This window comes from Trachinotus anak, unplaced genomic scaffold, assembly GCF_046630095.1.
Source record: "Trachinotus anak isolate AG129_WGS33_773 ecotype Australia unplaced genomic scaffold, CSIRO_AGI_Tana_v1 ptg000012l, whole genome shotgun sequence".
Lineage (NCBI taxonomy): Eukaryota > Metazoa > Chordata > Actinopteri > Carangiformes > Carangidae > Trachinotus > Trachinotus anak.
Window position 1 is genome coordinate 26,806,500 of NW_027273863.1, and position 25,677 is coordinate 26,832,176.

Here is a 25,677-nt window from a genome sequence, read left to right on the forward strand (position 1 = left end):
CTCAGCAAACACTAATTAATGTGTAATGTAAATGTGTAATTTTGTTCATTTCAACAAGAATGTCTCCTTTTGATTATCAGATGTCTGAGCTCATAAATGTGTTCATTCGAGTTGAGATGATGAGTTCAATGAAGTTTCTAAAGAAACAAAACACACATTAACAGACTTCCCATCATGCTTTGTTTGAGAGAGAAAACTCTCTGTGTCCATCATGTGAAGATAAGTCCTGGTTGTTGTTTTTCATAATAATGGAAACAGGGTGAAGCATGATGAAGGTGGGTCACTGGGTCTGACTGAGTCTCTCACCATCTTCATACTCTCTCTCCTTCATGTTTTCCTCTCAAACATAAATGTGTGTGAGCCTGAAACTCTCTGGTACGAAGAGGACTTCACCAAACTAGTCCTGTTGTCCTGCTTCTTCCCACGTGACCTGAACGCACCGTCAGGCTCGCTGCTGCAGCTCTGGGAAAACCAGCGTGGACCTCCCCGCTCACATGCATGAGTAGCTGCGATGCTCGGCTCCACAACAGCGCTACAGTTCATCAGTAATTGTGCAGAGAAGGGAGCATTATCTTTCCCATCATCCCCATTCACTAACTGGGCCTTTCAGCCGGGAGATAAAGGCTTGTTGTCTCAGAGCGAGACGAGCAGATTCACAACACAAACTGATCCTGATGGATTCCTGCAAGAAAGTTAAACAGGGAGGACGTTTTTTTTATGTGTGTTTGTGGGGTTTTCCTTTGTTGGATGGTTCCACACGAGCGGGAAAGACGAGTGGCGATGTGAGAAACACACCACGCCGCACAACGAGTATCTGTCACCTGAGGCTTAAGTGAGCCCTTCAAAATAAATGTAATTCTAAAACCAAGCACGTTGTAGCTATGCTATCAGAGCATCATGGGAGTTGTAGTTGTTGAATGGTACTAGACTGTTTCATTTTGTGCAGGCCGGCTGTTCGTTAAACCACAGCCTCTCATTTCCTGTTTCTACACGTTGTTTGATACTGGAGCTGTGTGGCTGTTTCCACCGTCCAGTAGAAGGTGACACAACTCAGTGATGCTGCTCTTCAGTTAATTGGTTCTTTACTTCAGATGCTGCTCACAGCAGCAGATACTCATTTATCTTAGAGTGTGGACGAAGAAACGAGCTCGTTAGCCTGTTCTGTGGGATTATACCATGGTGCTGCCTTTTCGGAGAAAAGTACTAAAAAACTTCTCTCTGTTGTCATGGTTACAGTAATAACAATAGAAACAACATAAACTGCTCCTGTCACATGGGAATCGAACACCGCTCTCCTGGGTCATATTCATCCATCCACCCCAACCTCCTCCTGACGTGGACTTTGTCGCTCTATAAACTACGTCACCGCACTTTTCCCTTTGCTCCTGTCATCATCACTACGACCACTAGATGTCGCCTAGCAACAGAACCTGACGACGGGTCATAGTGACCTGCTGACGGACGACCTGTGGGCTCGTTTTCTCCACAGTCTCAACAGAGTATAAATACCAGCCACAGGAGTTTGCCAAACATCACCACAGGTAGTCGCGATGTGCCCAAACCTGTGGTCCCACCTTGTCTGTGGTGACGAGTGAGTGGATGGTGGTTTGGTGTGAACCGGCGCTGACACACACACACACACTCCAGATCTGACACAGCCTCGGTCTCGATGCCTCAACCAGCCAAAAGGCTGTGGCTGTAGTTCCCTCCAGCTGCCAGCAGATGTGAGTGAGGAGTCACGTTTTTCTGGAAGCATCTTCAACATGTTTCAGAAGCAGATTCACAATTTCTACCTGTGTCTGTTTCAGGTGGGTGGTGCTGTGAAGTCGCCTGAACCACCTGGAGGAGCCATCTGAGTACAGGCGGTAATCCTGCCCCCGCTCCTACACCTCCCCCACCTGCAGCCCCCCAGCATGGGTTTGGACCAAACACCTCCTATTGTTATGAGTGAAGCCCCAGGACGTCTAAGAGTCCTCACACCACTTCTCTTTTCACGCTAATGCATCCAGCACAAAGGCAGGTAAAGCCTTAATAAGAGGGGAAATGGGTCATGTCAAACTGTGTGTGTGTGTGTGTGTGTGTGTGTGTGCGTGTGTGTTCAAGAGTGCACTAAAGTTTTTCAAAATCGTGGTGTTTTTTGTGTCGTTTTTTGGGGGGTTTTTTTACCTTATGTTTCAACCTGTCCAATTACATTACAGTCCCAAACTTTAAAGACTTTTACTGTGAAGCAGCTGCAGGAAGCACCGAGTTTTAGTTCACAGTTAATGAAGCTGCGACCACACTGTGACGTAACATCAAAATAAAAGCTCCTCAGCAGTCGGTCAACAGTTGATCACTGAGTGTGTGAGGACACGGCTGCAGGAGCAGGAGAAAATAAAACAAAATCATTGAAAAAAATGTTCTGTGAAGTAGTTCACACAGTTTGTCTGATGTCTGTCAGCGCACATATTATTATTAGTATGAAATACAGTTATGTTGGGGGGGTTAATTAATACAAACTGCCAGAACAGATGCTACACAGCCCAGGAGGGGCCATGGATATCTCAGTAAGTCATGCTGTTTAATTTGATTATGACTCTTGCAGATGTCGTCCAGTTAGTGGAAGTTCAGCTTGAAGGTTCTGCAGTGATTCATACATGTCCTGGAAAACCTGGAAAACAGTTGACCAGTTTTCCAGTCCTGGAAAACACATGGAAAATGACAGAAAAAGTCAAATGTCCTGGAAAGTTATTTCAACATTCTCAGGCAAAGTTATGTTCAGGATCAAGTTGAAACTGTTGGGTTTAAAACAAGTGTTAGCATGTTTGGTTCAGGTGCTAGCTTGTTTAGCCTGTAGCTAAAGGTTTAAGGTTTGTGATTCAGATAAAGGTTCAGATGTGTTGGTTCACTGCTGAGAGCTGATAATAATAAATGTGAAGCCAACTGTGTGTCAGTCACACTCCGGCTAAATACTTGGTAACAGCTGTTTTTACTCTGTTAGCATCTTTGTTAGCGTCACTTCGAGCCCAACGCTGCGTTGCTCAGGTGAAACAGACCAGGATACGACATGAGACGTTTACCTGCTGTAGCGGCGGCTCACAGTGGGTGTGGTTAACCTGGTTAAAGACCTCGCTTCCTGTTAGTGAAGAGGCTAAAGTGAGATAAACTGGTCAGACCCAGCAGCAGTAAATGATCTGAGCTCATTCAGCAGTTCAGTCTGATCTGTGAGCAGGGAAAACTGCAGGATACTGGTTAGTTATTGATGTTGGCAAAAGTCAGGTTATAAATTAATAATGATGATAATAATCTGGGAAATTTGTCATAGTTTCATAATTAATGAAGCATGTAGGAGATGGTTTCATGGATGAGTGAAGCCAAGTATAGGCTGCGCAGACAGGAGCATGTTGGGGTATGGAGGGATTCCTGTCTGCCATGTGAGCTGAGAATGATCTGGAGAAAAGAGCGGGAACCCTGGTGTCTCCTTCCTTGTTGTTCTCACGGTGTGTTTGCGTGATGTGGTTTCAGCAGTGATCCCTGCAGAGGCAGCGGTGGTACATGGAGGACTGACCGTAGCTGCGGCGGTGGTAGCTCTGCAGCCTGTTGGGTCCTTGCTCAGCAGCACAGCGGCAGCAGCTGCAGCGGGACACAAGCGCTCGAGTGCCTGGACACTGAGCAGGTTAGAGGAGGAAGAGGAAACAGTGGAGGAGTTGTGGAGGAGCTGCAGGGTTTTGAGCCCCTCACTGTCTCAGCTTGTTCACTCAAACAGAATTCCAGCAGTAAATGTGGAGCCTCGGGCTACAGGCTCGTAAAGCTGCAGAGACGCCTTTAAAAACACTGGCTGAGTGTGAGACATACATTCAGACGTACGTTACAACCACGGCACGTAAAACCATTAGAGCGGGAGAGCTGTAGCTGCTTCTGCCTGCGCTGTTAACACTCACACTGTTTATGTGCATCTGAGACAGCTCAGGTCTCCTGCAGCTTCTCTGAGCCCTTCAGAACCCAGAGAGGAAATCCTCCTGGAACCACAGCCCTGTTTGTTTACCTGAACCTTTAACCCCTCCTGGTCCAGGACCTTACTCTGCCCACTGTGAGCTCTGCAGACTCACTCTAACAGCCAACATTACGGCTCATTCCTCTAAAAACCAGGACAGGGTCTCATTCAGGTTTCTGGAACTAAGATGTTTCCTTGAGAAACTATAATCTGTATATTTTGGTATCTTATGTCTGTGTGAGGACAGTAGAGAGATGACAGAAAACACAGTGAGAGACTGAGAGACATTGCAGCTCATGGTCAGCGCCTTGACCCTCTTGCACAGCACATAACCAGGACACTGGTTCAATCAGTAACAAAATATTATAAATGTATAAAATAAAAATATATATAAATAAATTTAAAATAATAGATTAAATAAAAAAATAATTAATTAATTTTAAAAAATGAAATCAAATACAAATGAAAAATTAAATTAAATTAAAATAATGGAAGGTAAATGCAGCCAGATGCAGCTCATGGTTTGTACCAAGAAGTGAGTTTTAAAGAATGATGGTAAAAACATCACAATCTATTTGGCATAAAAGGACCTCGAGGTGATAATCAGTGATCTCTCTCTCTCTCCTCTGTGTAACGTCATACATCAGACATAATGTCCTTGCCAGGCTGATCAATAGAGAGAGAGAGAGGAAGTGAGAACAGATGAAGGAGGGGTAGAGAGAGAGAGAGCGATGGTGGATTGACAGTGATATCAAGCTGTGGGCGAGCGAGCAGGATGGCAGAGTCATGTGACCCTGAGGAGGAAGACAACAGGGAGGAAGGGTGTCATTGGCTGTTGGTTGTTTAAGACGCAGATAAACGACCTTTATAAGTGGAGGAGCTGATGTTTCACACTCTCCTGGTTCAGTCCGTCACACACATCCGAGCGTCAGTGAGTAAATACAGCCCCAGAGTCGCCTCCTCCGGCCGACCTCCAGTGGTGCCCCCCCTCACCTGGCTGCAGTGACGTCCAGGTGTACTCAGTGGTGGGTGCTGCTGCAGAGGAACTCCCGGAGGTGAAGCATGTTTATTCCACCGCTCTGTCGTGGGGGAGACGTTGTCACAAAAAACAAAAAAACTCTGAATGTATCTGAGAGAATAATCCAACATTTAGGGAAATACATTTATTCCCTCTCTGTCTGAAAGTCAGACAGATGTCAGTCTCATCCCTGTGTGTGGAGTCTGGGCGTGGTTAGCCTAGCTTAGCATAGAGACTGGGGGCAGAGGGAAACAGCTAGCCTCGCTCTGTTCACCTACCAGCACCGATAAAAGCTGTCTGATCTGATGTCCATCTCTCTGTCTCTTTGTTTCATTATCTGCAAGTGACAGCACAATTTTGGTGAAAAGATGTAATTATAAAAAATATAAATAATGTTTTTAAATGTTTAAAAACAAAATGATCTTTAAAAACATTTTTTTTATTTTTATTTCTTGTATTCAGGTCAATCACTGTGATAAGCCAGAGAACTTCCAGGCTGCTGGACCACGTCGTGTACTTGTTCTCAGTCTGATTTTGCTCTAAAAAGTTATATCTAAGTTATATCAAGAAAGAAAAAAAACTGAGCTTCCCCTGATTTCAGATCAGTCCTGAGTGTTTGATCGTTATCATTAAAATAAAAAGGGCTCTGAGAAGGCAGTATCTGGCCTCCGTATCGTTATGACATCAGACAACAACATCTTTGAGATTTTGGAAAATGTTGGGAACCACTGATCCACAAAATTATGGCCACTTATTGCAAATATTTAACTTTATTTCTAAAAGACGTCATTTAAAATGTCTCCAAACCACCGTCACATCAACAGATGAAAAAAACACCTCTGACTTTTTAAATGCAGATTCGACAGAGGAGTTTCTCATCAGTTACAGTTCCAGAGTTAAAACCACCTGACAGTCAGTGTTGAGATCGTTTCCTTCAGTAAAACCACGAATACAACAGCTCCAAAGTCCTGCTGTTAGGTTTGAAAGAAGCAGTAGTTCAGACGCAGGCAGGTTCATCAGGCTCCTGTTTATTGTGAATTCTCTGGGTGTTTGGTTTGTGGCGTGGGCCGGGTCGTCTGCGGGGGGGACGTGACACTGCACCAGGATCAGTGGACGAGAACGAGGCAGGTGACAGGACAGGCTGGGAGCGCACCTGATCCGGTCAGGTGCCGCTCTCAGAGCCCTGGTGATGATGAGCTGATCAGGAGGGTGGAAGGCGGGAAGGAGAAGGAGAGGTCTGTTTTATTTTACAATGCTTTTAATGTTTGTCATGTAACAACTTGTTAAATGATCAGTTCACTGAAGTTATTGATCAGTTATTGTACAACCACTGCTGCTGCAAATAAACCTGAGTAGATAGAATTATATTTAGCATTGCTGCACATCAGCTGCACACCGTGTGAAGAAAAGAGGCTGAAACTGAGAGGTTTCAGACTGAGCACACTTTCTCCACTGTGCGATAAACCCTTCATTACTGGTTACCATAATAACCACTACAGATGCATGTGTTGGTTTAGTTGTTGGTGCTTGTGTGAGGGTGGATATGTGAAAAGGGGACGGGCCTGACTCTGCACACTTCTCACTGCTGCAGTTTAACGTTGCTTCACTGAGAGACACCAGAGGAAGTCACGGTCAGAGGAGCCTCTGCACTTCCTCTTGTGCCAGATAATGTTGGTTACACTCTTTGGTGCACACACTCACAGACCACACACACGCACAACATTTCATACTGTTTTATATTCTGTGACAGATGCATAACGTTTCACCACGAGATGACAAACAAACTCATGAGTGAAGAAATAATTTACTCTGCCTCCAAAAGTATGTGGACACCTCTGCTTCTGATGAGCTACTCAGCATACAATGATGTGTTTGTGTCCTTCCAGCTTTCTCTCAACAGTTTATATTTGTCTCCTTCCTGTTCAACATGACAGTGCCTCAATGCACAAAACCAGCTCTGTGAAGAAATCGTTGAAGGTGTCATGATGACCTCGTGGTTAAGAATGTCCCTGATTCAGTTCCCAGCCGGGGACCAATGTAGCAGGTCCCCTCCACCCTTCCCATGTTTCCTGTCAGCTCTCTAGTCTCTGTCTTTGGGGGGAAAAAATCAAAAAGTGTCTTTAAAAGTGAAATGAATGGTTCTGGACTTGACATTTCTGCATCACATGAAGTCTGGATTAGATACTGTCAGATGTAAATAAAGGTTCCATCGTCCTATATACTCTAAAGGTAGATGTCCATGTGTTTGTGATTATAAAGCAGGTCTAGGTTCTATATTAATACTGTGAAAGTATCAAAGCCTCAGTCCACAGAGAAATGCACACAGCCTGTATTCAGAAACTGAGCCTTAAAACCAGCCGTCAGGACTTCTGGAACTTTGTGATGTCACAACAAAGCAGTCACCGCCCTCAGCCACGCCCCAAGCTCCGCCCACCTGGACCAACTGGCTCGCACATGCTCAGTGTCTGTGAGTGGTCACACATGTATGTGTTTTCAGGTGTGTTAGCTGAAACATTTTCATTTCTAAACGGTTTTGAAATGAAAACGTAGTAGTGTGGATGTAGCCTGAGCCTTTACCTGGAATCAATCAATCAGAAAACAGTGAGCCAATCAGAAGAGAGGCTCAGGCTCACTGACCTGTTGGCTGAGTAAAATATGGGACCTTTAAACACACAGGGAGAGATTAAAGCTGCCAGTCATCATCTCCTCTGCCCTGTGGAAAATTACATCGGCTCAAAACTGTTGATGAGCCAGAGTTGTTGAAGTCTGTAAAACACCCACCACCTGATTTCATTTATTTAATTATTTGGTCCAAAATATTTAATTTCTTCCAGCAGGAAAATTATAAAACCCTACAAAACCCAGACCTGATTTCCCCTGACCTGCTGCTCCCACCTGTTCCACACAAATCAAGCTCCCTTTAAACTCACTGCAAAGAGAAATACACCTGACTCCTAACGCTCACCTGTGGAGTCTGCAGGGAGGAGTTTGTGACATGTGCCTTCAAATGACTAGTTGTGATGAAACTGCTTATTTTAGTCATTTGTACCTTCACATTACATCATTTGTTCCTTCTGTTCAGTAACGAGTCGTCTTCTGTTTGTGCATGTAAACCATGATCTATCTGTTTCCATTAAGAACACCAGAGCTGTATGAACTGATGTTATGAGCTCTGCAGCATCATCATCATCATCAAAAACATACATATAATTATTTGTGTTACACATGAGAAGCTGAGGGGGTGAACTTGCAGGACGTTCTGCTTTTATTTGATTTGAATTATTGTATTTTGTCATTCGTGATGCCTTCACTGACCACTTATCACCTCCAGGGAGAGCCATCGATCCTGATGAGGATGTTTGTGTATCCAGGTATCTCTGTCCAGGGTTTCATCAGAATGTGCTGGGTCACAATGGTCCACAGTGAGGGTTTGGATTTGGATTTATTCGAGCTTAAAATGAGTCTGAAAGAAGCTGTGTATAAATATAAGCCCCTTGGTTTGTTTAAAGCTCCCCAGTGTCAGCTGAAACCCTCCTGCATGTTTTGTCTAAAAAACACAAATGTCAGATTTTAACTTTCACTGCCGTGTTGTTTATCCTGCGTCCACTTCACTGCGTCTCTGCAACAGGTTCAGACATCACAGAGCATTTACCTGCTGCTTCCTCCGTCTCCCTGATCCCTCACTGGTTTCCTTCCAGTGGATCCTCAGTTATGAGGAGAGAAGCTGGATGTCAGTCAGAGCACAGGAACCAGAAACAAAACACATTTTAAAATGTGTCTTTTCCTGTTTGAGCAACGTCCAGATGTGTCCCCGACAGAGTGACCCCGGCCTGGATTCACTCTGAACCCCGATCAGTGTCGACTCTGACTCCTCCAAATGTTTCAGTCACAACAGAAACACTCTTCACTGAGGAACTTTAAACTGAGCAGGTCGCAGTGATGATTGTAATTCATGATTAATTAATGCAATAAAACACAAATCTTCTTATGGATCTTCAAATAAAACACTGGAGAAGAGTAAAATATGGGACCTTTAAGACAAGATATTAAAAAATACCAATAGCATATGAAAAGATTTAAATTAATACATTAGAATTTATTTGCATTAACACCTTGTTGGTGTAGACTGATTTATATAATATTCAGATAAATGAATCAGTGTTAACAGTGGGGAGCCAGCTGAACACTCAGTGTGTAGTGAAGGGCCAAACGCCGCCCAGCATGGCCAGATTAAACTGTTACAGGGGCCCCAGTGTACGTTTATTTATTTTTTTTGGCCTCAACTGTAACTAAAATAACTGCGGTCTCAAAGCTATGTTTTGACACAGGGCCCCTCTACGGGACAGGGCCACCAGATTAAGTATCTGTCTTAGTCAATATTGTACTTGAATGGTGCAGATTCCTAAACAAATCTGCAGTTAATCAAATTATGTTCAACCAATTGACACACAGTGAACCTGGGGCTTTAGGGGGCCCCTCTGGATCTGGGGCCCCAGGGGCAGCTGACTGCCGTGACCAGCTGGTAATCCGACCTTGGTGGCCGGCGCTGGCCCATATAAGGCCGATAGATTTGTGTTGGTACCCAGAATTGGACCAGTGTACGCGGTGCGTCAGATTGAGGCCACGTTTCCACTGCAGGAGCTGAACAACCTGTTTTTATTAACCTGCTTCTTGTGACCTGAACCTTTAAGAACCGAGGTTCTCCTCGTGGTTCCACTGTGCCCTACAGCCCAGAACATGTCAGATATATGGAGAACAGCTAAATCAGGAAGCTGCTGCAGCGTTTTTATTTGATGTTCTTAATTTTTCTGTTATCTTGTTTGATCTTTTCTCTTTTTCCCTGCACCGTTTGGCCGTATGCTGCACCCGTGTCACAATCAGCGCCCAAATTTACAGCAGCTCACCTTCACAGTGGCCGTAGGGCAGTACCAGCAAAAGCAAAAACAAAACCCGAACACCATGGATGCAGGTTAGGATGTGTTTCCTTCTGTTCCTGCAGTGGAGAGGACATTAGGATACCTGGGGACTATTTACTACCAACACTGAATGATTAAAGAAAGGTCAGGTGGCACAGATTTCAAATACATAAATAAAATAAATCTAAATTTGTGCCATCATTTGCATTTTTATGACAGTCACAGCACCACAGTCAGTTTTAATCTGCATGAAACTGTTAGATTTTGTGAATTTCCCAGGGTCACAGGCTGAAAACGTGGTGAGATGCAGATGGGACGAGTTTGGTTCTGTTGAAGCATCACTTGCTGCTGACACCTGGTCAAATATTTCATAAGGCAACAATTACACATAATGAACCTGGCTCTCAGAGATCATGGCGGCAAAAAGCGCTTTTCCCGGGCAGCAGATACACCTGAGAGGCTGAAGCGACACGCTGCACTCACTGCTGCTCTCAGTCCAGATCCGGAGTCCGGGCCCCGCGGTTTACAGCGCGCCTGACGGAGCCCAGTTTGAACTGACGGACGTCCCCGGCGGCCAATCAGCGTTCGCCGTGCGCCAAAGCCGTGTTTATTCCACTTAGCTGACCAATCGCAGCCGTCCTCGGCGGCCGAGTGCGTCATCGGAGTAGAATGTGAGAGTGGGCTGCCCGCTCCGGACACACTCCGCTCCCATCCCCCATCCCCAGCGAGCAATGGCGGCCGCTGTTTGCCGCTTTGTCCTCATGCTCAGCTGGTAAAAGCTGTTACAGAGCTCGGTAAGGAAGAGTCCGTGTTCGCCCTTGTGTTTCATCAGAATGCGCGTCATGAGCACATTACTTATTTCCTCGCACTTCTCATCGCATGTCTGTTGTGTCGCGCCGCTTCCTCCCTCCTCCTCCACGGCGGGACTTTCTCTGCGGGCTCGAACAATGGAGACGAGGAAACGAGGCCGCAGTCACTGACCGAGCCCGTGCACACGGACCGGCCCCCGGCGGGCTCCGGGGGCTCCGCTCCGGGGGCTCCGGGGGCCGGTCCGTGACCTTGGCGCACATTTACGGGCTGCTATGTAAAAACAACAACAAAAAAACAACACGAGTGTCAAGTGCGCACATAGAGATGAGTGAGGGAGTTTCAAACATGGACGCCGGGGGGGGGGGGGGGGGGGCATGGCGGCGGTGCTCCACACAAACCCCGCTGCCTTTCATCTGACTGACAGGGCTCATGTGGCGGGAGAAGGGCCGACAGTAACGTTATAAGAAGCTTTAATCCACTAACACCGTTCGTGCCACCGACATCTTGCCCCCCCCCCCCCCCCCCCCCCCCCAAAACAGACTGCGCTCCCTGGTCGCGTCGGTGGGCGGGAGAAGGGACCGTAGTCGCCGCTTGACTGGACCAGATGAACATCAATCAATCGAACTGTGACACTACGTCAGGAAGTGCCTGTCCGACATGTTTGCTGCGTAATTCGGTGTAAAGTTGATTTTCTCCGTTTCCCGGCGGAGTAGAGGCGCGGAGGGCGGAGAGCGGCTCGGTTCCGCGGGGTTTACCCGGGTCGGCTCGTTGTTTCAGCGGGGAAAGGACAGAGCGGCGGCGGACGGGAGGGGGCGTGGCGTCCGGGTTTAGAAACTCTATCCATTGTTCCACTCCGACGCGCGCAGAGAACACCTCTGTGGAGCCAGGAGCCAATCAGCGGCCGCCGACCTCCTCGAGACTCCGCCCCGCAGCCTATATTAAAGGCTCGGCCGTGAGCAGCAGCGGCCACTGGCACAACACAACACTGACTGATCCGCGCAGCGAGCAGCGGGACCCACTTTCTTCAGCCTCTCGGTTCAGCCGTCCTTTACTTTACTCAGAGAAAACAATGGCAGACACACAGGTCGACTCCGGCTCGGATATCTCTGCCAAGGTAAGCCGCCGCACACCTGCACCGCCTCCCGCTCTGCCCTCCGCGCAGCCGAGCTCTCCGGCTCTAACCTACGTTCTTTAAAACCCTTCCGCCGTCGCTTCGCGCTCATTCGGACTCGACGAAGTCGGACTGTCGGAGGGGCCGGAGGGTCCGGGGCCGGGGGCCGGGGCCCGGGGTCCGGGGTCCGGGGCCGGGGGAGACAAGAGCCGGTGTTTACATCTTTTCTCTCAGCTCTGATGGAAAATATCGGCAGAGTAAAGCGGGGTCTCCGCAGCGCATCATGGAAACAGGCTGCGTCCACAGCGCCGAGCCTCATTGTCCGGAGAGCGAGAGTCTGCGCGGGTTCTTTGTTTATACCAGCGGCTCGGTTCTCCCGCAGGAACCCGGCGGGGTCTCGGGCTCCCGGTCCGCGGCTCCGACCGCGGCATTGACGCGCACATTCGCACATTTATCTCGCATCTCGCAGACTTCGTGCGAATCAGTTCGAAGGCAGAGCCGCCTCTGCGCGCTGCCGTCCCGGCTGGGTGGACTCCGGAGCGGCGGCGAGGTGCGCGGCTGAGCGGCGGAGGAAACGGGGGTTCGGAGGCTCCCGCTCGGGCTCGTAGTGTGAAGTTGGTCCGTTTGAATGGAGGACGGAGGCGGCAGGCGGCGCGTAATTCACACCAATGTCAACTTTCGCGGCTCCACTTTCAGCCTTTTTCATTGTTATTTGTTTGTGGTTTTAAAGGCACCGGAGGGCCCGCCTGCCCGCACCGTCCGACCCGGTTTGTTTACCGCCTCAGGAAGGTCGGTGCCGCCGCTGGAGCCTCGGTTCACCGGAGCAGCTCTCAGCGAGCGCGGCTTCCGCGCGTCTGTGTCTCAGGAGCGCGTCTGTGTCTCGGGGGAAAGTTCTTCTTTCTGTGCTTTTTTTTTTTTGTAATGCAGCCCACTTCTCTGTGTGTGTGTGTGTGTGTGTGTGTGTGTGTGTGTGTGTGTGTGTGTGTGTGTGTGTGTGTGTGGCCGGGCTGTGGAGGTGTGATGTGACGGTGCTGGTTTTCCCCTCTTTGTGATCCGTCACCGTTTGGGCTTTTTGCTTCTATCTGCCGTTTTTCTGCGTTTCTACATGTTAATTTCCGTCCGGTTGGACTTTGGATCATATTGGGTAAAACTTTAATAGCCCCCGCGGGGAGGAGGAGGGGGGGCGGGTCTCCGCAGCAGCAGCGGGGGAGAATAGGATCCAGCCCGTAGATAATAAGAGCAGCGGCCGCGGAGCTGAATGAGTGATTATAACGGGCATGTGGAGACGCGGGGCCTGGTGCTGGAGCGGGTAATCCGGGAGCCTGTTCAGACGCTATTTATAGTTGAGGAGCATTTTTACGCACAAGCGCCTTTTTACGCGCCGTCGGTGAGTGAGCGGAGCCGCGCGGTCAGGTTATGTAAAGCAGTTAATCGATGAGTTGTCGGCTGTGTGTTGGAGAGATCCGTGTGTGCAGCCTGTGATCGGACCGTGTCGACAAAACGAGGAAACCGAGCGCTGTTAATAGGCTCTGCGGCCGGTTTTCCGGTGTGAGCGGGAGGAAAAGCCCCGGAGGTGTGTGACGGTGTGTGCGCGGGCCCCGGTTCCGCCGCGCCGCCTCACGCTCCGCTCTCCTCGCCTGCCATGTGTCGTCTTCTATTGTCTGCCTCCGGTTCAACGAGCGGCAGCAGCGTGCGCCGCGCTCGCCGCCTCCTCCTCCATCACCCCCCCCTCCTCCTCCTCCTCCCCCCTGCTCCTGCGCCCTCCTGTGTTATTTTAAACGGAGCGGTGCATCCTGGGTATTGCAGTGCCTCTCCCGGGCGTGTCTCGTGACATATGGCGGCGACGGCAGTCGCAGAAGACTACAATACCCAGAGTGCCCCGGGGGCCACATCAAAGTATCAGATTACAACACATTAGAGGAGATGGAGTGGGAGGAGGGGATGGAGTGGGAGGAGGAGGGGTGGGGGGGGGATCTGCAGAGACCAACATGGTGTTTAAATAGGAAGGCTTCACTCTGACAGGGAGCGGGCTGGAAGTGTGCAGCTCCCAGCGCCGGGAAGCATCTAACTAGGCCACTAGGTAGAAGGGCAGGTAGCAGCAGCCTGGAGGAGCTTTAACACGTCCGCTGCACGCCACACTGTGGAGCCTTAATATTTTCATGGTTTTAAATGAGTTTTTAATGTTTGTGTTTGTTTCCACCAGGACCTGAAAGAGAAGAAGCTGGTGGAGGAGAAGGAGAACGGCAAAGATGCTGCCACCAACGGAAAGGTAACCTCCATCGCCTCAACTCTGTTCCTGCAGGGCTCTGGTGTTCCTCCTGGAGGGAACCCAGCTCCTCACAACTCGAAAACAGAGTTTTTACTCGCACAGCTTTTAACAACCAGTCACTTATAAGTGCCTCTGTGGTTCCCAGGAGAACGAGGAGAACGGTGAGCCCGACGTAGATGATGAGGAGGACGAGGAGGTGGATGAGGAGGATGAGGAAGATGATGGAGAAGGTAGCTAGAGGGTTTTTAAGTTTGTTTTCATGTTGCGCCATCTCCCCAAACTGGCAAAAACCTCATTCTGCTCATCCTTCACCCTGCAGGCGATGAGGAAGACGAGGAGGAAGATGAAGACGACATCGAGGGCGGCACAAAACGGGCAGCTGAGGATGATGAAGATGACGACGAGGTGAGGCGCTGATTCTTACAGCCCATGTCCGAGCGACCAATCAGGCCGCGAGTTCGTCCACTAACTCATTCACCGCCGTCTTCTTCTTCTCCCCTTTCAGGACGACGTCGAAACCAAGAAGCAGAAAACCGACGATGATGATTGATGCGTTTTCCCCCCGCGCCATCCTGCTGAACCACTTCCGGATTCTTCACCTCTGACTCTTTTTAATGTCACAGGTGGAGGGGCTGGAGGACTGATTTAAAGGAAAAAAATAATAATAAAAAAAAAATCCAACATGGTCATTAGCAAGTAGAGTTCAACAAACATCCGCCACGTCCACACACTCGATCTCCCCTCAAAACTGCAAAACAAATTTTCTAGAGGAACCCACCACCACATCGACGCAGAATCAGGCTTCTCTTCAGCACCAACAACAACACGAAAGGAGAATTTGTTTGTATTTTTATTTACATTTTATATTTTTGTACATATTGTTAGGAGGGGGGGTCAGTTTCTCTCTCGGCAGCGATCTCGTCAGACCAAATCGGTGCTTCTTTAACGAAAGATTTTACTTGGTTGACCATGTTACGATATCTCAACAGATACTAGAAAAAAAACATGTAAAAAAGCTAAAAAACACGAAAGACAACCTCTTAAGCCGTTGAACTCAGAGCATTCCAGTAAATTTAATGTATGTACTTTAGCTGTACCATAACTAGTTTGTTTGTATGGGAGGGTAAGGCCAAAGAAAAGAGCCTCTTTTCTTTTTCCTTTTATTTTGTTTTTGTCAGCGACTTTTTGTTTTATGACGGCCTGTTTTGATGTATGTGCGAAGTTTGTTGTTTGACAATAAACCGGACTTTTATTTTGTGAGTTGTACTTTGTATCTCTGCTTGTTTTTTGCTCTCTCTCCTCTGTGGCCCGACGGTGGAGGGGAACTTAGCAGGGTGTCTTTGAAGGGGTCAGAGGTCAGCGGGCTGGTTAGGGCAGAGTGGCAGACTAGAGCAGCAGTAGTGCAAAGTAACTGAGTACATTTACTCAATTACTGTACTATTGTACACCTTAGAGGTGTCTGATACTCTAATCTCTATTTTATTTTATTTAAGATAATTGAACTCACTCAGGACTGTTAAAACGGGGGGCGGGGGCATAAATGGACATTGCTCTGTTTAAAGGGTTATAAGCTATAAGCTGTATAATTTCCTAAAAGATCTGAGACCAGTTGTGAACCTCTTAAACAAAATTCCCCATCAGTTAATATACAAATACGAATGCAACAGGACAAATATCCAATAAATGCTAACACCTGGGCAGGTGTGATGAAGTTGACTTGTATTTGAGTTTTTTTACACCGTTGTCAGACTCTCAGCACAACAGTTAAGTGTTGGTTAACAGCTGTGTAATAAACCTGGTGGTGAAAGTTTACTGATGGACTGAACTTTACAGGAAGAACTGACAAGACTGCAGTGATCAAGACAACTAAACAAGGAGTGAGAGGAGAGGACAGGATGAGATTTTACAATAAACTTAATACTGAGAATTAATCAAACCACTGATGACTTCACCACTGGTACAAAGTAATTTACTACTGTACACAAGTACTTGATACTTCTCAGAAGGAAATATGGTGAGTTTTTCAGACACACTGAGTCATCAGATCAGTTTATAAAACTTGATGCACTAACACCACAGCATGTGAAGTAGTTAAAACATTAAGCGTCACCTCGACCAGATGCAGCAGTGGTTCTCAACCTTTGGATTGAAACCCCCCAAAAGGTCCCATGATTAATGCAAGGGGTCACAAGATAGAGAGAGGGAAGTCTGTGGAGCTACATATTTACATATTCAACTTCCTTGTTGAGATTTTAGATGAAAAACATACAGAATGTGATGCAGTGTTAAAGTATATAACAGACTATATTAAAAGTAGGCTACACATTAATATTACTCTGATAATGTATATGATAAACACAGCACCCTGAATGACAACATGTTGCAGAATGAATTCTGTACTTGCAGTAGAGTACTTCATCGTATTGGTAGTTTTACTGAAGTAGCTGTGGTGGTAGATCAGCAGCAGCAGCAGTACTAGTAGTAGTAATAGTAGTAATAGTAGTAATAGTAGTAGTAGTGGTAGTGTTGGTTGCGTCTGTCTGGCTCAGTGTGATGTTCATGTTCCTAATGAAGCAACATCAGTTGAAGACTTGTACTTATATTGCAGTATTTTTACTAAGTGTTACTGCTCTTTCTTTCCACCACTGATCACAGGTAGAACTGAAGGTAAAGTTCTGCAGGTTTGAAAATAAAAACCCCTCAGACAGATGACAGGAGTGAATAAATCGGCTGCAGAGAGTTGGAGGTGCAGCCTGAGCTCGTCACTGTGAGCTGTTTGCTGTCGGTACAGTTTCCAGTCCGCTGTCAGTCCAGGACAAACATGACAGAGCCTGAACGAGCGCAGGAGGATCTGATCTCTGTTCAGTCATGTCGGCTGCAGCCTGCAGGGCCCAAAAGTCAGCGAGGAAGTTCACACACAGGAATGTTAACAACACACCGCAGCAGCTTCATTACACAGACATGATAGAAACCTGGGCCACATGTCAGAGCTGCTCACATCATTCACACAACATGTGTCACCCACACACACTCACAGTGTTACAGGTGTCAATTGACCTGTGTTTGCCTGTGATGCAGATTCATTCTTTTCTTTATATATGTGTCTACTGTCTATATACATATACATATACAGTATTTATATTTAAGTAATAATTTAATTAAATAATTCACTTCTCTAATATTATATATATATGTGTGTGTGTGTATACATACATATATATATATATATATATATATATATATATATATGAAATAAAATTTAAAATATCAGAAAAATTATATATATATGTATATAATATTTCTGATATTTTACATTTTATTTTTTAATGCAACATTTATTATTTCAAACATTTAAAAAAATGACATTTTCTAAACATTTCTTTTATTATTATCAGTAGTAGTATTAGATTCTTCTTGCATAGTTTAGTGTATATAATTAACTAAACCACTTTATGAATGTGTTGCAGCTTTAAGACCAGATCAGATCTGTGAGAAGAAAACCTAAAATCCTTCTTACCTCAGCATAAACCCCCCGTCACACTCACATGGTTCAACCCAAACCAGAAGAGAAGGGCCCAGGGAACTGTCCATTTCTACAGGACAGAGGGTTCGGATCAGGTTGGTCTTAGATTTGTCAGGTCACAATGTTTCTGCTGCCTGTGTCAGAGGGTCATATCAAATGATATCAAATTAAAGGACTTTTTTCAGTCATGGGCTCTACAGCAGGTCTTCAGGTCACAGCAGCTTTAATCATGACTTTTACTGTAACATCAGGAGTCTTCTGAGTTTGCCCCACCAGCTTCTGTGTTGATCTAAGGGACTGTTAAAAATGACAGTTCAGGGCAGGAGCTAAACATTACGTTTCATTTTTATTAAAAGCAAGGACTTCCTCCTGCTTTCTGTTGATATACAGAATAAACTGAAAGTGGGCGGATCTCAAGACTAACGAGTCCAAATTAACCCGACAGAGATCCACCCATCCAAGACACATCTGACTTTCCAGCAACCACAACTATATAATAAAAAAGGTTTCTTTACACTGCCAGGTAAGTTCATCTGGTTTTACTTGACTGAATTACTTTAATAACAATAATTACAATCAAATTATGAGACATTTAATCTAAAAAATATCAAAATCACACTCTAAAACACACAATCTGTGATGTAACGTTCTTTGTGTGTCATTAAAACCCCCAACCCCCAGAGATCCAGGACTTGACCTCTGGAGCCTCTGTTATGGTGGCTCCACCCAGTCCTCCAACCAGTCCTCCACCCAGTCCTCCAACCAGTCCTCCAACCAGACCTCCAACCAGTCCTCCACCCAGTCCTCCAACCAGTCCTCCACCCAGACCTCCAACCAGACCTCCAACCAGTCCTCCACCCAGACCTCCACCCAGACCTCCCACAAGTCCTCCAACCAGACCTCCAACCAGTCCTCCACCCAGACCTCCAACCAGTCCTCCACCCAGACCTCCAACCAGACCTCCAACCAGTCCTCCACCCAGACCTCCAACCAGTCCTCCACCCAGACCTCCAACCAGACCTCCAACCAGACCTCCAACCAGTCCTCCACCCAGACCTCCAACCAGTCCTCCACCCAGACCTCCAACCAGACCTCCAACCAGACCTCCAACCAGTCCTCCACCCAGACCTCCAACCAGACCTCCAACCAGACCTCCAACCAGACCTCCAACCAGTCCTCCAACCAAACGTCCAACAAGTCCTCCAAACAGGCCTCCAACCAGTCTTCGACTCAGACCTCCAACCAGACCTACAATCTGAACCACCAACAACCTTGATACAACCCATATCACTGAAACAGCGCCCCAACAGAGTGCCAGACCTTGGTTGTCATGGTTACTATAACACTGTGTTGAGAGCTGTGTACTTACCTTCGTCACCATGGTTACTATAATAACAGTCATGTCTTGGTTAGGTTTAGGTAAAGATGGTGATTTGGGTTAAAATAAGTTCTTCCTCAACATTAGACGATCTTTGTTGTCATGGTAACAACAATAACAGTGAACAGTCATGGATAATAGAAACAACATAACCTGCTCCTGTCACATGGGAATCAAACACCGCTCTCCTGGGTCATATTCATCCATCCACCCCAACCTCCTCCTGACGTGGACTCTGTCGCTCTATAAACTACATCACCGCACTTTTCCCTTTGATCCTGTCATCATACATCAGCTTCTGTGAGGACTGCTGTATCCCATCACGCACCAGGGTGAGTTATAACAATGACAAACCCTGGTTCACAGCTAAGCTCAGTCAGCTCAGGAGGCAAAAGGAGGAAGCTTTCAGGAGTGGGGACAGGGACAAGTTTAAAGAGTCCAAGTACAGGTTTAGCAAAGCGGTGAGAGAAGCTAAACGACTGTACTCTGAGAAACTTCAGCTCCAGTTCTCAGCCAATGACTCTGCTTCTGTCTGGAAAGGGCTCAGACAGATCACTAACTACAAACCTAAACCCCCCCACTCCATTAATGACTTCCGTCTGGCCAACGATCTGAATGAGTTCTACTGCCGCTTTGAAAGACAGTGGGACAAGCCTGACACTAACCTCCACATCAGAGCCACATCAGAACCCCCCTCCTCCCCTACCAAAGGAACGTCTCTCTCTATCCTGGAGAGAGATGTCAACAGGCTTTTTAAGAAGCAGAACCCCCGCAAAGCAGCCGGTCCTGACTCTGTCTCTCCATCATCCCTGAAGCACTGTGCTGATCAGTTGTCTCCAGTGTTCACAGTCATCTTCAACACCTCACTGGAGACCTGCCACGTGCCAGCCTGCTTCAAATCCTCCACCATCATCCCTGTCCCCAAAAAACCAAGGCCCACAGGACTAAATGACTACAGACCCATTGCCCTGACCTCTGTGGTCATGAAATCATTTGAGCGTCTTGTCCTGTCCCACCTCAAATCCATCACTGACCCACTCCTGGACCCCCTGCAGTTCGCCTACAGAGCCAACAGGTCTGTAGACGACGCCGTCAACATGGCTCTCCACTTCATCCTCCAGCACCTGGACTCCTCAGGGACCTATGCCAGGATCCTGTTTGTGGACTTCAGCTCTGCCTTCAACACCATCATCCCGGCTCTGCTGCAGGACAAGCTCTCCCAGCTGAGCGTGCCTGACTCCACCTGCAGGTGGATCACCGACTTCCTGTCTGACAGGAGGCAGCATGTGAAGCTAGGAAAGCACGTGTCTGACTCCCAGACCATCAGCACTGGATCCCCGCAAGGCTGCGTTCTTTCTCCTCTGCTCTTCTCCCTGTACACTAACACCTGCACCTCCAGCCATCAGTCTGTCAAGCTCCTGAAGTTTGCAGACGACACCACTCTCATTGGACTCATCTCTGATGGCGATGAGTCTGCCTACAGGTGGGAGACTGAGCGTCTGGTGACCTGGTGCAGGCAGAACAACCTAGAGCTAAACGCTCTGAAGACAGTGGAAATGATAGTGGACTTCAGGAAGAGCCCAGCCCCACCCACCCCCATCACCCTGTGTGACTCCCCCGTGGCTACCGTGGAGCATTTTCGCTTCTTGGGAACCACCATCACACAGGATCTCAAATGGGAGCTAAACATCAGCTCCCTCATCAAAAAAGCTCAGCAGAGGATGTATTTCCTGAGGCAATTGAAGAAGTTCAACCTGCCAAGGACTATGATGGTGAACTTCTACACCTCCATCATCGAGTCCATCCTCACCTCCTCCATCACCATCTGGTACGCTGCTGCCACGGAGAGGGACAATAACAGACTGCAGCGTATCATCCACTCTGCTGAGAAGGTGATTGGCTGCAATCTTCCGTCCCTCCAGGACCTGTACGCCTCAAGGGCTCTGAGGCGTGCAGGGAAGATTGTAGCTGACTCCTCCCACCCTGGACACAAACTCTTTGAGACACTCCCCTCTGGCAGGAGGCTGCGGTCCTTCAGGACCAAAACCTCTCGCCACAAAAATAGCTTCTTCCCATCTGCTATTAGCCTCATCAACAAGGCTAGAGAGCCCCACTGTTGCTGATCAATTGCACCAATCACCAGAAAAAATTCCTTGTATGTGAAAACATACTTGGCAATAAAACTGATTCTGATTCTGATTCTGATTCTGATTATTACGACCACTAGATGTCGCCTAGCAACAGAACCTGACGACGGGTCATAGTGACCTGCTGACAGACGACCTGTGGGCTCGTTTGTTACAGTCTCGTACTGATGAAGTCTGCTGGTGACACATTCACTCACATTCTGCTGAAATTTGACAAACGGAGGAAACTGAAAACCACAAATGGAGATTTTCCTCTTCAAACATGTTCAGCTCTCACAGATTTCTCCCTGTAGATCTTGACTCTCAGATCCACTTTTGAGGAGTTTCTCCTCAAAGTTGCAGTCGAGTCAGGACACATCTTAAAGATCCCCTGAAGACAAACTTGATTTCACCGGTGTTGCCTGGGAATAATCATCTAAAGAGGTTAAACAGGTGAGACGTTAATGGAAATGTGAATTTTGTATGATGTTTAGTGTGATGTCATATTTAGTGTAAAATCTGTGCAGAGTTTTGGACAGAAACACATCAGCTGCAGCTTCTGCACCAACAGGAGGACCAGCAGAGTTCGGCCTCGTTTGTCACGACGCATAACTACAAGAAATGGCTTTTAAGAGACACAGAATGACACAAAGAGGAACACAGGGAAACAAAACGACCACAAATACACACAAAAAGATACACAATGACCTCAAAGAGACTCAAAACGGCCACAGAGAAGTTGAAGAAATGTGTCTCTGGTCAAACTGATAAATAAAGAGACACAACTACACTCTGATGTTTGTGAGAGGTTGGAAAGGTTGGAAACACCTGCTTTAATTCTAAACAATGTTTTTTATTTCATAAATGTATTTTTTGATATAAGAATAAATCTTGAGGTGGAGGAGTGAAACAACATCTCCTCTGAAATGTAGTGAAATACAAGTTTAAACCAACGTTAAACATAAAATTCTCAAGTTCCTCAAAGCTGCTCTTAAACACAGAACATGAGTAAATGTGAACTTTCAGCTGAGTGCCTCACCTCACCTAGTACTACTACTACTAGTAGTACTAGCAGTAGAAGCAGTATTAGACACAGCAGCGGTATACTTCTACTGCTTCTACTGCTGATACTACAAAGTTTCTAGTGTTATTATACTACCACTGTGTGTACTACGAAGCTGCTGCTAACTGCTGCTGTGTCTACTACATCTACTGCTAGCATCAGTACTACCATTAACTACAGGTTGTAGTAGTATTAGTAGTACTGGTAGGACTCACACTCACTGTTGGACTGGATGGGAAAAGGCTCCACCCCCTGCACACCTGAACAGGATAGACAGGTAAAATAAATGAATGGTTTTCATGACTGTTACTACTGTGACTAATAGAGTCAACAGTCAATGTTATAATGAGCGAATTACTGATCTTTTTTTTTTTAAACAGCTTTATTAACAAAACCAACGTACGCACAGGAAAAAATCAGTAGCTGTTCAGGTGGAACAGGTTGTTTTCACTTTTTGTTTGTTTGGGTTTTTTTCCAAATAACTTTAATGTGTTTTTTATGACTTGTATATGAATAAACTCATATATTGTTACTTTGTATGAAAGGAGAATCATTCAAATGTGATGAAAATGGACAGTGATACACAAATGACACACACCATGCTATATACGCTGTCAGAATAAAAGGGCCAAACAACAACAATGTGTGAACACAGTGAAAGTAACTAAACCCACATGTATACAAGTGTCTGTGTATCAGCCAAAGTCTTTAAAATAGATTCAAGAAAAGACGTTCAGGGAAAAGAGGGAACAAAAGCGGTTTCTGATGTTTGTGACTGAAACCCTGGACAGTCACAACTGATATCATCATTGGTTTTAATAGGTGGTGGTAGAATTACACACAGGATCCTACAGTAGGTTCATGAAGCAGACAGCAGGTCAGGTGTAACCACAGGGGGGCAGGTTCAACACAACTTAACCAGATATAATTAGATATGTTTAGAATAATTTCTTCAAATGCTGAATCTCCATTACAACACTGTGAATTAGCATTAGAGTGTTCGCTGTGAATGATATTTGCAGTAAACAGGGTTTTGTGAGTGGTGTTGTGTTACTGTTTAGTTTGTCCTCTGGTTGTTGTCTCTGTCTCAGACGGTGAGACTGAACCTGAGAACCTTCCTCTGCAGGAACCGAACTGAAGCACAGTCTCTCCCCTGGTGTGTCACCGCCCCCATGTGGCCAAACTCATAGTCACAGGCTACTTCTTCCCTGCAGCTTGTTGGATCGTTGTGTCACAGACTTATCAAAACTACACTGGAATCGATCAATAGAAAATAAAAAAGTGGAAGCTACCAGATAATTAATCACCGTGTCATCCAGACTGTGGAACTGGAAGTGACTGAAAACGTGTTTTAAAAGGTGGGGGCCATCACGTTGTTCATTAGTGGGGAGACAACACTGTTATGTCCATAATACTGTAGTGTGTAAACATTTACATTGTTTTGTTAATGTACTGACTCTTTAACCTGACGCTTCATGATACGTTATATTGTAAATGTATATGTTTAAAATAATACAGTAATGAATGATACCCAAAGTATTTTTGTAAGTGCTTGGTACCTACAGGTAGAGTATGTTTAAAGCTTAACACCTGGACACACCTGCAGGTTTCTGACATCACCACCAGTCTGTAGCCAATCAAGAAGCTTGAAGCCTCAAAGTCACAGACCCTGTGGAGATCCTTTCAGTGACGTGGGAGACATCTTGTGTCCAGCTGTTAAAGTTTAGAGGTAGATAAAATTTACATGTTTACAGATTCTGGATTTTTAAATGAGACAGGAAGTGACACAAAACATATCACTCAGTGTATCTCTATATGTCATAAAACACGTCAGGGGAGATCTTTAAGTTCCATGTATACACATTTGTGATTTCTTTCAGCAGCTCAGACCAGGTGACCAGGACCCTACCTGACGACCAGGATCCAGTGAGGACTGAGGAGGACCACAGGTGAGACGCTTCCACAACTTCAACATTTAGTGACACTATCGATCTGTCTTCTCCAGAGTCAAGTGTTTCAGTCGGAGATCAGCTCCTTCTTCAGTACAGCGACAGTTCAGCGTTTATTGAACCTGGCTGAGCACAAAGACTGGAAGCAGACGGAAACCTCTGGTACCCTGAAAAGCAGTCAACTGTAATTATAATATATAGTTAAAAATTTTTTAAATTCATAAACATTAACTACCAACGTTTGCCACCACAAATCCATGTTTAGATCAAATTTAACAAGTTATTAACAAGCTGACAGTTTGGTCTAAGATCTAATGAGATAAATTGAAATATGTAGTTCAAATGAAAACATTTCATAACTAGTGGCTGCTAATAATGGCCATTACAAATTATAAAATTAGCTTTTACCTTTTGCCACCACATTATTCAGGTATGGCCATCACAATGTTACAGTAAGATAAAATGAAAAGAAATATCAAAGTTACATTTGCTTCTAGGCCGGACCATTATACGTCCATTTCCATGTTAAAATGAAAAAAATGAATATTTTTAGCTGCTAACTTTGGTTGTCACAAAGTTAAAGCTAATGTCAGAGGCCTTTGTCATTACATCACCACCATGAAGTTTCCACCAAACTTCATTCAGGGGTCAGAGTCTGTCTCATCTAAAGAGAGTCACTGACAAAAACTTGCTTTGATCAGGAAACAACAACTGTACAAACAAGACCTAACCTAACGTTATGTAAACTAACTGTTTTATTGCTCCAAAGCAGACAAATACTTATTTAGACAGTATATTAAACTTATGATCCCCCCCCCCCCTTTTAACAACTCCTGGAGTCCAAGGTGAGTGTGAAGGATGACTGAAACAAATCGTGTTGGAAACTGGAACAAAAGACAAGCTAACCACAAACAAACCTGACACAGAAAATGATTCCACTGTTAACGGTTAAGATGAAAATCTGGATAAACACAGCATGAGAATTGTGCAAGCTAACCTTTAAACACTGGGCAAGCACGCCTTACTCACTTCGGGGTCTTACTGTTGCGCAGCTACCTCTAGCTCCTAAACTGTGGAGGTTACAAGGCTAGCAGCGAGCTACAGTGCACAGTGCCAGGAACATTCGCTTCTAACTTTGGTCTTCATGAATTTAATGGTAAGATCAAATGACAACATGTCAGTAACTTTAACTACTAATCTATGGAATAAAAGGCTAACTTGAAGCTAATGCATTACCACTAGCAACTTAAAGTTTGAATATTATTAGGCCAGCATTAGCTGCTGAAGTTCTACAGGTTAGACAGTATAAGGCTAGCATTAGTGGCTAAACTTCTAAAGTTTAGACACTAAAACTATTAATTGCTGCCTTTGGAATTTACATTAGAAATCTAGCATGAGCTGTTAACCTTTTGGACATTTAAAGGCTGGTTAATACTCCTCTTCCTTATCTTGTGATTTGCTTTAATTGCTATTTTAATTGCTTTTAATGGAAAAGTCATGTCACTATAAAAAATCTAATAAAGGTTTGTGTCATCTGATAA

The 25,677-nt window shown here is 45.9% G+C and overlaps 1 protein-coding gene and 3 long non-coding RNA genes across 4 annotated transcripts; 2 read left to right on the top strand and 2 right to left on the bottom strand.

Annotated features, from left to right (window-relative positions):
- Window positions 1-5: 5 nt before the first annotated feature.
- LOC139628866 (uncharacterized) lies at window positions 6-2,127 on the top strand. The gene is made up of 2 exons (XR_011692869.1): window positions 6-1,724; window positions 1,809-2,127. It is a non-coding gene; the product is annotated as an uncharacterized lncRNA (long non-coding RNA).
- A 5,648-nt stretch (window positions 2,128-7,775) lies between these two features.
- On the bottom strand, window positions 7,776-11,232 carry LOC139628867 (uncharacterized). The gene is made up of 2 exons (XR_011692870.1): window positions 10,305-11,232; window positions 7,776-8,695 (listed from the first exon to the last, which is right to left on the bottom strand). It is a non-coding gene; the product is annotated as an uncharacterized lncRNA (long non-coding RNA).
- A 92-nt stretch (window positions 11,233-11,324) lies between these two features.
- On the top strand, window positions 11,325-15,363 carry LOC139628865 (prothymosin alpha-B-like). The gene is made up of 5 exons (XM_071490993.1): window positions 11,325-11,831; window positions 14,032-14,097; window positions 14,243-14,327; window positions 14,417-14,502; window positions 14,603-15,363. Exons 1-5 carry the CDS (start codon window positions 11,787-11,789, stop codon window positions 14,645-14,647), a joined length of 327 nt encoding a protein of 108 aa, XP_071347094.1. The 5' UTR covers window positions 11,325-11,786; the 3' UTR covers window positions 14,648-15,363.
- Window positions 15,364-23,202: 7,839 nt separating this feature from the next.
- On the bottom strand, window positions 23,203-24,885 carry LOC139629839 (uncharacterized). Its single transcript, XR_011693055.1, has 2 exons — window positions 24,097-24,885; window positions 23,203-23,900 (listed from the first exon to the last, which is right to left on the bottom strand). It is a non-coding gene; the product is annotated as an uncharacterized lncRNA (long non-coding RNA).
- Window positions 24,886-25,677: the final 792 nt, after the last annotated feature.

What these genes read in the sequence shown, in the direction of transcription:
- LOC139628865 (XM_071490993.1), top strand. Translation starts at nt 11,787, where the DNA reads ATGGCAGACACACAGGTCGACTCCGGCTCGGATATCTCTGCCAAG. An exon ending in GCTCGGATATCTCTGCCAAG is followed by an intron (nt 11,832 to 14,031) that starts GTAAGCCGCCGC and finishes TGTTTCCACCAG; the next exon opens with GACCTGAAAGAGAAGAAGCT. An exon ending in ATGATGAAGATGACGACGAG is followed by an intron (nt 14,503 to 14,602) that starts GTGAGGCGCTGA and finishes CTCCCCTTTCAG; the next exon opens with GACGACGTCGAAACCAAGAA.